Below are 13194 nucleotides of genomic sequence, written 5' to 3'. Positions count from 1 at the left end.
ATCGAGTTTTTATTTTAAAAAAGTAAAAAAATTCTTTCTTTTTAATCTACTCATTTATGAAAAAAGGTACAGACATATCATATTTCTAAATTTTCTCATACATTTTTTATTTTACTCTAATTGTAAGTCGATTAAAAATTGATGTATCATATATTACGACTGACCACTATTGCAGCTGGTTTCGAGGTGGATTATCGAAGTCAAGAAAATCGGAAGAGAGAAAGAGAGAGAGAGAGGGAGGGAGGGGGAGAAAATGAGAGAGGGGTAGAGAGATGCAATCGAATCGATGAGAGCGATCGGGTGAACCGTATGGTCGTCTCAATCCACTGATTACCACCGGCATTGGCAAGCCATTCGCTATATGCGGTAACGTCGTAACCGGTAACGGTACCGCACTTCTTCGATGGCGTTCACCGGGCGGCCCCGCATCAACGTGAGATGTACTGTTATTCCAACTATGCAGAGGTTGTGTGTAGTCTCTCTTTGTCTAATTCTTGCACGGCTGCCTCTTCGCTTCTATGTCTATCTCCTTTTCTCCCATCTCCTTCGAGGTATCTAGCTCGCGATATTTTATTTGTCAAGATGTCTTTTTTTTTATCAAAAGATTTTTTGTCCCATGGGAATAAATAAGTTGTGACAAATAAATAAATGAATATGACAATTTAATAAATTATTCTTGAGCTTCTTTGTTTAGTAAAATTTATCATTCTTTTTTCACGCAATTTGATTGATATTATTTTCAAAATTAATAAATCATGTTTATAAAACGGTATTAAATATGGTAAATAAATATTGAATAATTATACGTTTATAACAAGATTATGAGTTACAATAAATCTTCTATTTTTAATAAATCTTTGTGTACGCACGGATAAAAATTATCAGAATCTATTCATTTAGAATAGGGCTTTACTCCTCGCTAATTTCTGTGGTAATTTACTTTCATTCGCGTATTGTTAGCCGTTGCAGCCGTAGACGAGCACATTGCTATTAATTTATGGCTAATGGTGAGAAAGTCGAACTTTAGAGATACCGTCGGTGCGCTTAAGCTATGCATTATCTTCGTTTTACCCGCATTACAAAATTATACGCTGTTGCAAAAGCACTGGCGCATATTGAGCGGTTTTTTATTTTAAAAGATACATTTTTTTGCATTTAATATGTTTACTATATCAGTTAAATTATTATAACATATATTTCTTATTATTTGTTATAATATTATAGTATAAATTCCATTTATATGTTGCAAACACTCTGCATAGTAGGTCAATTGTATGAATATTAAATATAGAAATAAAACATAAAATATGGAAAAACAATTAACTGTTTACATTAGATTATAGAGAGACGAAGAGATGCGACATATCCTTCAACCAGAAAATTTGCAAAATGAACCATGTTTCCTTCAAGATCGATGGAGATGATCCGTTATAGATAGAACCAGCATAATAAATATCGGTTTTATACATCACACACGATCTTCTCGTAGGTATCGTTCAGTCAACAACAGGTGGCATATGCTTCATAGCCGCAGAATATTTTACTTTAGCGGTAAGTCAGGCTCTCATGAAGGCAATCTCGCATCTGTTGTTCATCTTTTGAAAATCATTGCGAGTATTGTACTGGAATCAAATAACTCTGTCGCGATTAGACGATAGTACAATTTTGCACCATTATTTTCATAGGAACTAGTTTATCAAATCGATGGTTAATTTTCGTTCTATATTTGTCTCTGTAAACTGCACTTTACTTCTTACCATTGCAAACTGGTATGTCGAACTGGTTAAGTATTTATTAGAAGCATTTATTTCTAAAAAAGTAGGCTACAATAATAATTTTGAGGGAAGATATTAATAGCCTAACATTTTTATTAAAAAATTAATAAATTGATTTTTCCTCACACACAGTAATGAAAATATTATTAATTATTAAATTACTCTTGTAATTGTCGAATATGTCTACTATACCATAAACTAATATTATTCATCTTTTATGTCAACGATTAAATCGTAAGCATTGTGTATAAAACTGCCGGATGTCTCGATGGTGACTCGGGCTGCATAGGGCATTTAAAACCGTTTGAAAGGATTCATTCTAAAGCGGAAGTATTGGCGGCTATCAATTTGTCACGCAGGCAGGTTTCGCAGCTGTTACTTTGCGCGTCTCCTCTTAGGCGCGGAGTTCCGCGTTTAAATGCCGCTTCTCCGTTAGCTAATTTTGAAACCACTCATAGCTCATAATCGCGTATTACTTCTTCGTAAAGCATCGAAACTACATTCAAGCATCTACATTTGAAATAGAAAGTAATTAAAGCATTAAGAGTTAAAAATATTTTTGTGCGCTATCGAAAATCAGAAATAAAGATGTACATTTTTTGAAGCCTCAAATTATAAAGCATCGTTTTAAAAGATAGGCATTTTTAACGAATATATAAATTGTAACGTTTTATATATTTCAAGATTAAAAGAGTATAAGATATAATATTTTTATTTTTTACCTCTCGTGATATTATTATTTTTTATCTCCTGACAATAAACATTAATAATCGTAACTGATTAAGCGCGCACATCACTCATTAAAGTCACCAAATATGCTGTTTCCAAGCGATGTAACCATCGACATCTACCGGTGAGTGTAACAAAGTATATATATATATATATATATATATATATATATATATATATATATATACATATATAGGTTCTTTTTTCGTGTAATACTTTTATCTCGTAAATTAGGTCCGGGATTTTTTTGGAGCAGGGCCATACTAGACATTATTTCGGCCACGATGTGGGCCGCGTATTAATTCGTTCACTGTACCAAGTATACAAGACGACCTGTAGTCCTCCTGTATGTATCTCTCATGCTCGTTAACCACGCGCATTTTCGGTTTCCTCTTACACACATTTGCTCCGAATCTCTCTCCTCCCATCGTGTCTCTCTCGCCGATGCACTCTCGCGACCTTATTCGCGCGTTGCAGTTACTCCAGATTCGTGGCCACAGCCGCCGCGGTATGCTCGATGCAATTACACAGTCTGCTTCCTTCGAAAAGGAACGTTCGATGGACCCTTTGTCATCATCCAAGCAACGAGAGATGACAAAGTGCAAATTCGCAAAGATAATTATTGACTTTAATGACAAAAAAAAAACGTATAAATTAAACATATAAAACAACAAGATTACATCTCTCTTTTTACTGATAATCAGAAAATTTGCAGAATTATCCATTATATTTTTTATTGTTAAGAATACGTTTCTTCGTGTTAACCTTTTTCCCAATATTTAAGAATGACAGAAATAAAGATATAAATAGTATTATTACGCGACTAGGTAGGTAGCTATGGTAGAAATTAATTGCATCAATGTTGTAATTGCCGTGCATAGGTGCCGAGGACATATTACGCCGGCTTGCGCGGTAAACGATCGTCCGTTATATTGGGATTAGCACCGTTACGAATTAATTTTGTACGAAATATTAGTCTCTAATAATCGGTCGGGGGGGATTGTATGAGCATGCAATGGATTATTAAAAACCAATTTTATCTTTGACCTGATTTTACTTCTTTCGTTCGTACGCTCGTATGAGCGTTTACGCGACTAACTGTAAATTATAGAACTACCTTCTAACAGTAATTCGAGCTTTTAGTTCGAGCTCGCTAGGTTATCGCAGGAGTTTAAGAATGTTAAGGTCGCATACTATTACCAACTAAACAATGATTTGTGAAAGCCATCAAGCAGTGAAATATTGAATAACTGATAATAAAACTCATAACGATATACTGATAATAAAATTCTGCAATAACTGGGACAAAATGTCGCGTTTGCTATCGTATTATGTTTTTTTTATAAAATTTTTGTAAAATTTGTTTGAAAACTTTATATTATTTTATTCCGGCCGAAATAAAGAAAAGGATATGAAGTGATATTGATCGAGTATACTGAATTATAGATTCAAATGAGAGATGATTGACACGAACGTGGAATAGTCGTAAAATATTAAGCAATTAATCGAAGGATTTACTTTTTTCAGTTAATGATATTTATTTGTGTTGCGACAAAACGCGTGTACAATATATTCACATGCGTATTTTTCTTATGACATTAATCTAAGTATACGCGTGCACACACGCGGCGGAATTAGCCCGCGGCGCACTTTCGTCGCGAAGGAAAAGCGCGGCTTACGCAACGTCATGTATTTTCGCATTTTCTCCTGGCGGAGGAGATAATGCATCCTCATTCTTTGCCATTCGCCGTGCCCCGTGTATGCATACCGTACGCAGTTATAAACATAATGAGTCTTGTTTCGCATTCTCCATGGCACATTCCTATCAGTGCTCGTCTCAGACGCGAGGATTAATAAAATTAATGTGACAGGCGTCTTATAATTGCGCGGCGCAATCGTTTTTAAATAGATTGTTGCGTTCCTGCGTATACTCATAATCACGCACACATACATTCCATATATACTACATACACAATCAATCGTCCAGTGAAATGACGATCTTTATTTCATTGCAAGAAGCAACTATGCAATTTTTCATTTTGCTGTGAAAAGCTGCAAGGTCGTGGAATAGTGCGCCGACATCCGGATGCCATTAGCATTCTTTCAAATGCGTTTCGTCCCCCTTAACTTAGCACCGTTCTTCCGGCGGTGTTCTTCTCAGCCAACAACCGGCGAAAGGGCGATAAGAAGTAAAAAGAAGAACGATGTACTATTCCTCGGACACGTTCGTGTACCGCTACGTGTGTCCTCTCTTATGCGATCGACTGGTAATGCAGCTTGTCACGCGCGTATTATTTAAACCTAGACACACAATGAAATAAAATACGCATTATCGATAATAATACAACAAGAAGAGATTAAAATAATGAGAATAAAAAAATAAATCCATTATCTTCAGTCTGTCGACTGTGCGTATTTTTGCCAATATATATAATTTTTTTTATTTGTTATACTTATTTGTTCTATTCATTGTAAGCCATTCGTTTATCAAACGATAGATGCAAAATAAATTTGGGTACATTATCGCACGTAATATGTTAGTACGTTATTATCGGATACATTGGTATTCGGTATATTAGTTTGACTTGACAATTTGGTATACGAGCGCATATAGAATCTTTATGGAAACTTTATGGAAGACGGTTGATGATAATTGTCCAAGTGTACGGAATGTTAAATCGACATAATTTTACGGTTACATTATCTGGCTATATCTACGATAATATTGATAGCATTTATACTATTTATAGCGTCTTATATATTTTAATATTACGAGCTATAATTACAAATTATAAATTGTTTCTTACAAAAAGTTTATTATTATTCTATATATATATATAAGTACAATGGCTATATTCCGGCGAGGAAACGCTAGAATACATGAAAGATGATAAATTCCCACCTCGGAAATTTATTTGGAAATATCAAACTTTTTTCCTATCAAGAATAAAAAAAAATTGTAAAATAACAAAATAACACGTTTCTAAAAAAAAAAACGTGTTATTATTTCTTGGACGTCCTTATGTTTTTTGGCCTTTTTATCTGCCATTTTTTTAGTATTTTTTTTTCTTAAAAATTCCAATAATTACTATTATAATTCTTATCAACGCAACATTTGAAAATATCTTTCACTTTTAATCTTATTATTTCTCGTTCTATCAAGACAAAATTTTTTGTCTCATGCGAATCAACTTTAAGATTGTTTCACCGACGCATTTCTTTCTCTCTCTCTCTCTTTTTTTAAATATGTTACAGTCTAATAATTCAGTAGTTTTTCTCATACACACAGAACATCCAGAGCGCTCCAGACTTTCTTGGAGAATGTTGTCTAAACATTTAAATCCAACTTTCGATTCGTTCGGAAATAATGAAATGATTAAAAAGCATTTTTATCGCGGGAGAGGAAGCGCGCTCCATTTGAACTGCCAATCAAGGTGATTTGCATTCTACCGGTTGTGTGTTGCAATTCTGAAACTAGAGTATCGCGTACAACATTTGCGGTTAACCCTGAAAATTACACGGGGGAACGGAATGTAGTCAACGACGACGACAACGATGGAAAGATTCGCGTGCATAGTACATATAATGCACCATAAGTGAAATAACGCGTCTCGTGTCCGAGCAAGCGTGATGCCCGGCATCGAAATTTGCTTTAAAATTCGTTCCTTCATTCGTACGTGGTACTCGTTGAAAAATTTCAATAAAATATTTTATATTTTATTAGATCTCTTTCTTGTTTGCTCGAAATCAATAAATTCTTAATAAAATAAATATATATTTCATGTTTGGCAAAAAATTTATATTTATAAATATGATTATAGATATAAATTTCTCTCCCTATGCATTTTTCTATTTGTAATCGTTATTTGTGTCGACCAGAACCGAGACTCCGCCTGATCTTTCTGCGCGCAATTTAATGGCATGTTTACTTAATTATAACTTTGTCTGGCTTATTTGATAAATATTTTTATATAGATATGATCTATATCACTGTACTCGTATCTATACTCGAATGCGCACTCACGTGATGTGCGGTTCATAAATATTTTACACTCACTTTCTACTTCAGCAACTATAGTAGCTACAGCAATATAATAGTCCTTGCCATAGACGACATACATTTTTATCAAGAGTCGCAAAGTTGTTTGGATGTCTAGAAAGAGCGCGGTAAAAAAAGAACTGATTGTGAGAGAATTATGTTATAACCGCGTAGCAGCCTTGACGTGGAAACAACGTGGTAACGATAGTCAGGTGACTAATAAAGTGTGCATCCTTCGCGCGCCTGTTGTGTACGCCTGGCGTGCACGATAATAATCAGTGACGTGGAATTTATATTTGCTTCCATGCGATTGTCGTGTTTGAATTTTCAAATGCCTTTCTTTTTTTACAATTAGATAATTGATCGTCAGATAATTGACTGTAATTTAATGTGGCGATATTTAATCGCTCGTTAGGCACGTAATCAGGAATATGACTTATGGCTTTTTTTTCTGATGATGTAAAAACGTTCTCTATAAAAGATTCTATAAAAGAAACGTTCTCTAAAGAAATGCTGCTTGCAGTTTTCCGATTTACATAATACTTCCGCTGTGAACGAGAATCAGCGATGACGCATTAACGATGCCTACGTGTCGTTGCAACTTTCTGTTTGAAGGCATCGATTAAATAGCCACAATGCCACCTTATAACCGACGATGCCTAAGACGGCATCGTTGACTATCATTCTGAATTTCTACATAAATATTATTTTTTTAATCGAACACTAACTCGGAACGACAAAAATATTTTTCAATTTCGCAATGCATTCGTTGAAAATCTAAAGATTATTTTCGTTTTTACTGTTTTTTTATCGCTTATGAAAAAGAGAAATGTCGCAAATATATTATTAAAGTTATTTCCAATACAATTTTAAATACAATTTTTCAATATCTCGTAAAAGTTACGAAACTTATGAAATTTAATTGTTAATTTTTTTGGTTGTACACTCTTTGTCGACATTTTTCTGCATAACGTCTATTGTTATACCGCTCGGAGAAATTTACGGCGAAAGGTGAAATCTTTTTTTATCGTTCATAATCGACGCGCTTGGTGACGTACCGATCGAAGAAGAAACGCTCTTCTGAGCAGCATTTGAATATTAGTTACATAATAACGGACAATTGTTTTTACATACTTTCTGACTAAATTATTCATTGAATAACACGTATATGAATTATTTAAAATATTCGCAGCGCGTCATTTATATTTTTAAATGATATTTTAAATTAAAGAAACTAAATCTGCGACGTTGACAAAATTTGGATATTTGGAGTTTCAAGGATTCATAAACAGCATTAGAATGATATAATTTACGTAACCACAGGACAAGGTGATTAAAACGAAAGTGTTAATTGTAGCGTAGCGTCTGAATAATTAAGATCTTTTGACATGTACACGAAAATTTCGACGCATTAAGTATTTTTAATCGGTGAGCGCATTTGCATCAGTATTATAGGCAGAATTAATTTTTTATAATACGACATAATCATCTCCTATCTTTAAAAACATGTTTTTGCAAAGTAACTTGCTTCAACTTTTGAAAGGTCGAGTATAATTCTTTCATCGACAATATTAAAAACAAGTTGACAAACACACGGTAATAAGCATACATATAATATAAATATATTCATATCATATAAATATATTCAGACGTGTGATGACTTTTAAAAGTCTTTCAAGCGCTGTGAAAAATTCACATCTCAAAGCCGGTATCGACGAGATTCTTTTTGCGTTTAAATCTTTATCTACGACATTAGTACTAATACGTTACAATAAAAGCGTGTCGGCCGCAAAATGTCATAACCAAGGACATTTTTCTCGGTAGATGTAACTCGCGTATCTTTCTCGCGGATATAATTATCGGAATTTTTTCTTTAATCAGACTTTGATCTGTTTTTTATGTCACATCTTACTTGACTTATACTTTTTGTCTCAAATTATATGAAATATTATATGCATATTCAATTATAATATAGATTTCAATTATAATATATTTAGTTAAAATATTATATACTATTTGTAAAAAAGTAAAATGTTTTAGTTAATTATATATGACAAAATAAAAATTAAAATGCGATTGAAATTTTTTTGATATTTAAAATATGAATGTATCACAAAATGTCCAAGGAAATAACCTAATACCGGCAACATTAAAATATTTTTTCGTAAATCTTTCGATTTATTTTTGCAAAGAAAATATATAGTATTCTACTGCATGCTTCGCACTCTCATTTAATGAGCTTCAGATAGCAGAACTGTCTCATTCGTAAGGCGACACTAATTATAGTCTCTAATTAGTAAGCTCGTGTGATAGAAAGGTTGTTGCGTTTCTCGAGATATTATGTCATCATGTGATCTAAGATGCTTCATCAATTTTTTTTTTTACATTAATCTGATTTAATAAAATTTTTCAAATACATTTGAAATATAATCAGAAATTGAAAATAATCAAAATAAAAAAAGCTTTTATAGCATTTTTTATTTTCAAAATTCGGTATTGTTAATTAAGAAGCATAATTTAAAGTATGTCTGTTGCTATAACACTGTTAGATAAACTTTGCTATGGAATATTAGAATTTCAACTTTTTGCGTTGAAATTTTTTTTACACGATGACAGAACAGAAAATCGTTGTAACACTAGTGTCACGCTTGGAAAAGTAAGTTGCAAAGAGATGTTTGTTAATCCAGACAAAATCGCTCTTGCGTCAACGCGATCGACCGGAAAAAGTGAGATTCATTGTTGAACAATCATCCAACAGCAGCACCATCAGTAAATAAAAGAAGAGAATTCTCAAGAAGAGAGAATTTTTATGATTAAATAATTATTATTAATTATTATTTTTGTAATCATTAAGAGTTATTTAGGCACTCAAATGCATCATGTTCGTCTATTTTTAGCATTTTAACAATAGAAGATTAGTAGAATAATCAACTGAATTTACGACAATAAATTATCTAATAAAGAGAGGCATTTAACAAGGTGAACACATATGTCAATTTCACATCAAGGTTAAAAGCGCTATTTTAATGATGTTTTTTTCGTCTTCTGAAATATATTTAGAATTCGCTTTGAATCACTTAGAAATTTCTCGACAGCTTGACACTGCAGGTCAATCTCAGGTAATGATTCTAACGGGGTCTCGGCCTAGGCAGCGGTTGTATCTGCTGCTGTTGTTGATGATGATGAGGATATCCTCCCCTCGAATTTGAAGCCTGCGTTCGCTCCGAGCCTTCATTTAGACTTAATCCGGCAACCAGCTGAGCGATCTCACGATCCTTTTTCTCTTCTTTTGGCACCGCATTGCCGTTCTGAGCGCTAAAACCCAAAGAGGCTAGGCTACCATGACTCCTGCTCCGATGTTCGGCACGGATGCTGTAAGAAAAGGCTCTTTCGTTCAGATGACCCTTCCGCCGATATATGCCGGTACCAAAGCGAGACTCGTTCTCCGGACTATCTGCCTGCCGGGCGATTTCCGGCGCGGTAAGATCGGCGTGAGAAGCAGCTAATCTTTTGGATGTGCTTAAGGTCGAGTTATCTGTCTCCGGATGTCTTCTGCTTCTGTTTCCAGCGGTGCCATACGTGCCTGCCGGATAAATGGCTGTCGTTGGTGCTGCGGACGGTGGCACTACCGGTAAAGGAGCATAGATCGGTACTATGGGTGTCGCAGCCGGAATCGGTCTCAAACGCGAATGATGATGACTCTTGCGCGGCAAGGTGGCTGCTGGTACTAAAAGCACCGGCGTCGGTCTAGCTAGAGTACCGGCGACGGATCGACTACTGGGTGGTAGCGGATGAGGATGGTAGTGTTGCTGCCTGATTGGATGACCCAAAGTATGATGTCCATGCCCATTGGCATATACGCCTTGATGAAACTGATGATGGAGAAATTGCTGCTGCTGTTGATGCTGCTGTAATGCATCTTCGTGTAATGAACGGGTCTTCATTTTCTTCAATTTTTTATTAGTTTTTCGTCGCGCGGAAGAAGAGGAAGATTCCTCTAGCAATAAGGGTTGCGGGGGAGGAGGCGGCGGTGGTGGCGGCGGCGGGGGGGCAATCAATTGACGAGGCCTGGATCCCTTGGTGCTTCGCAGGGTGCCTTGTTCCTGATAAAGAGCGTCAACTTCATCGCGACCCTTCGCCCAGACCTTGTGATTCTCGTCGCCGTTATACAGGCTCAAGTCGTCAGTCGACGTCGTATCCAAACGAGTCGCTTGAGGACTGTCTAAAGTGGTGCTTGAGCCACCTAGAGTATGATATAGACTGTTGTTTGATTGTTGATGACTCGTGGTAATTCCATTGGTTGTCGCCGATGACGGCTCCAGGCCTTTTGCGTAACTACTGTCGGCGTAAGCGTGGAAGCAACACCTTACCAGGGCGTTGGCTGCCATGTCTCGCTTGCAAATAAACGCGTGACATTCGAGGACTTTAATGCCGGTCGTTCTTCGTAACACGGCGGCAAACAAGGGCGGATGATTGGCACTGGGTGTTCGCGCAAACGGTGAGTCCAACGGCAAGAAGCGCGTACTGGATGAATCGCTGTTTCCACCTTTGACGTGTCTGACCGCGGCGCAGTAATGAAGCGCATCGATAGGAAAGAACCGCGTGACCTTCTTACGATGTTCGTCGACATTCTCCAATAGTAAACCGTTGCTCCAAACGCTTAGCCAGGAATCGATTCCGCGTGCGCCCAGTGCACCCTGCTCCGGATAGAGCTCTCTTAAAGGTTCCTGGACACCCAGAAGTCCCTCTTTGCTTGCGTGAGGTACCGAGCTACCTAGATAGAGTACTCTGCATCGACAATATGGTGTCGCCGTATCCTGATTAGCTCCCCTCATCTTTAATTTGGTTCGTAATTAACTTAAAGATTAATTCCGCGATAAAAAAAATCACGATTAGAATTTATTGTATTAATAATTCGTCTTAGAAATTGCTTACATATATACGTTACTTACATATATACGTTAAAAATTTGTTTGATTCTGACTTGAAAAAAACTTCGGCAGAAAGTTTGTTTAACAAATTATTTTATGTAACTCAGACACGCGTTGTTATAGAAGCGATATTTGATATGGAGCAGAATTGCTTTGAAAGGAGAAACCTTTCGGAGATTTCAATGCGAGGTACGTTGGTCCCACGATAAGCATCGATCTTCTCAATGATGGCAACGACATCCGAAGATATGGATCTTCCTGAACGTTAATTACCAACCGGCGAATTCCTTCTCACGCGCGTTTGCCGAGTCGCGGACGTGACTCAGAAACTTATTAAGTGTGTATGCAAGGCATGCGACACATTCTCGGCAGCGAATAACACGAGACTCCGCTCGGTAACACTCCTCGCAGCTGATTACGTAGTAATCCGCTGCTTTCCAAAGGCAGACAGAGGCCGCATATACGATGTGTTCGCAGCACGATGTTGCAAAATATGCTGCGCGCAGCAACGGCGAGAGGAACTCGGCGGCACGGATATTTCGCAGCAGCTGTAGCCGATCGCTCAAGATCGCGTCAGGCCATTATGGCCGCCTTCTTGCGAGTCCCTCTACCTGTATCGGACTCCCTTTGCTCTCTTTCTCTCTTTTTCTTTTCTGTTCTCTCGTCTGTGTCTGACTTTATCTTTCAGTCTCTTCTTTGCTTTTTTTCCCTTTGTCCTTCTACCTTCTACACGCCCCCCTCCCCTCCTTTCTCGTTCTCCGTCTCTGTCGTTTCTTTTCAATTCACTCTAGGCTTTTCTATCCCTCCCTACCGAAGCCGGGGCCTCACTGGTATGCGGCGCAGTGGCGTCGCACACCAAGTCCCTCACCAACGCACCTGCACGTGTACCTTCTGTCATACACGCACACTTGGTATATGTATACACTCGCGCGGCCAGGTCGACTCGAACACTTTGAAACGGAGAAAATAACCGAATGATGCCCGGCGGCGAGAATTTTAACAACTATCTTCGCAGGTCATGTGTTGGTGTTTGTGGAATTCAGAGGTGCGGCCGTAGGCGTCAGCCGCGCAAACCACTGTACCAGGACCGGAGTGAGTCTCATCGGGGTTCCTCGCGTGGAATCGGCGAAAATGGCGGAGACTGCTCTCGTTCAACTATCGACTCGACGCTTTTGAGTGACCAATGTCTTACGTGCGAAAACGGCTAATAGCTCAAAAAGAACGATGCAAACGTGGCTTCAAGATCGACTTTGTCATTGTCTTTGGGGGTTGTATGTTCACCGTTTTACGCTCGCGCACGCGCGCGCGCGTACACGAACACCCTTACACGCACACACGCACGGGTGATTTCAAGCGAAACAGCGAAGCACTACCCGCCAGTGCGTTCGTCTTTGGACTGAGAACTGGTGGAAGGCGTGAGACTTCGAGACTGAGCCCCACTCCATTTTACTCCAAGACCCCACTCTCTTCCATCGGGTTTTTCATCGTTGAGTCTTTCTCTAGGCTCTGATGGTGTCACCGTATTTACCTTCTCGACGGTGAGCACCTTGTCATTCACGGGGGGAGCGGAAATTGTGTCGAGGAAAATGAACATTTGATTCGATTTTACATAGGTACATTAATGACATTTCCCTTTTCTTGCGAATGACGTAATGTATTATTTTGAATCGTTATGTTGATTCGAGAAAATATTTTGGCTCGCAGAAATTTCATATGTATC

The 13194-nt window shown here is 37.5% G+C and overlaps 1 protein-coding gene across 1 annotated transcript; it reads right to left on the bottom strand.

Annotated features, from left to right (window-relative positions):
- Positions 1 to 4022: 4022 nt before the first annotated feature.
- LOC126854965 (uncharacterized) lies at positions 4023 to 12858 on the bottom strand. The gene has a single exon (XM_050602187.1). The coding sequence runs from the start codon at positions 11376 to 11378 to the stop codon at positions 9672 to 9674; it is 1707 nt and encodes a 568-aa protein (XP_050458144.1). The 5' UTR covers positions 11379 to 12858; the 3' UTR covers positions 4023 to 9671.
- Between the last annotated feature and the right edge of the window lie 336 nt (positions 12859 to 13194).

This window comes from Cataglyphis hispanica, chromosome 1 (assembly GCF_021464435.1).
Source record: "Cataglyphis hispanica isolate Lineage 1 chromosome 1, ULB_Chis1_1.0, whole genome shotgun sequence".
In the NCBI taxonomy this organism is placed as follows: Eukaryota; Metazoa; Arthropoda; class Insecta; order Hymenoptera; family Formicidae; genus Cataglyphis; species Cataglyphis hispanica.
The sequence above is the reverse complement of the archived record's forward strand: the minus strand, read 5'-3'. Positions and strand labels throughout refer to the sequence as shown.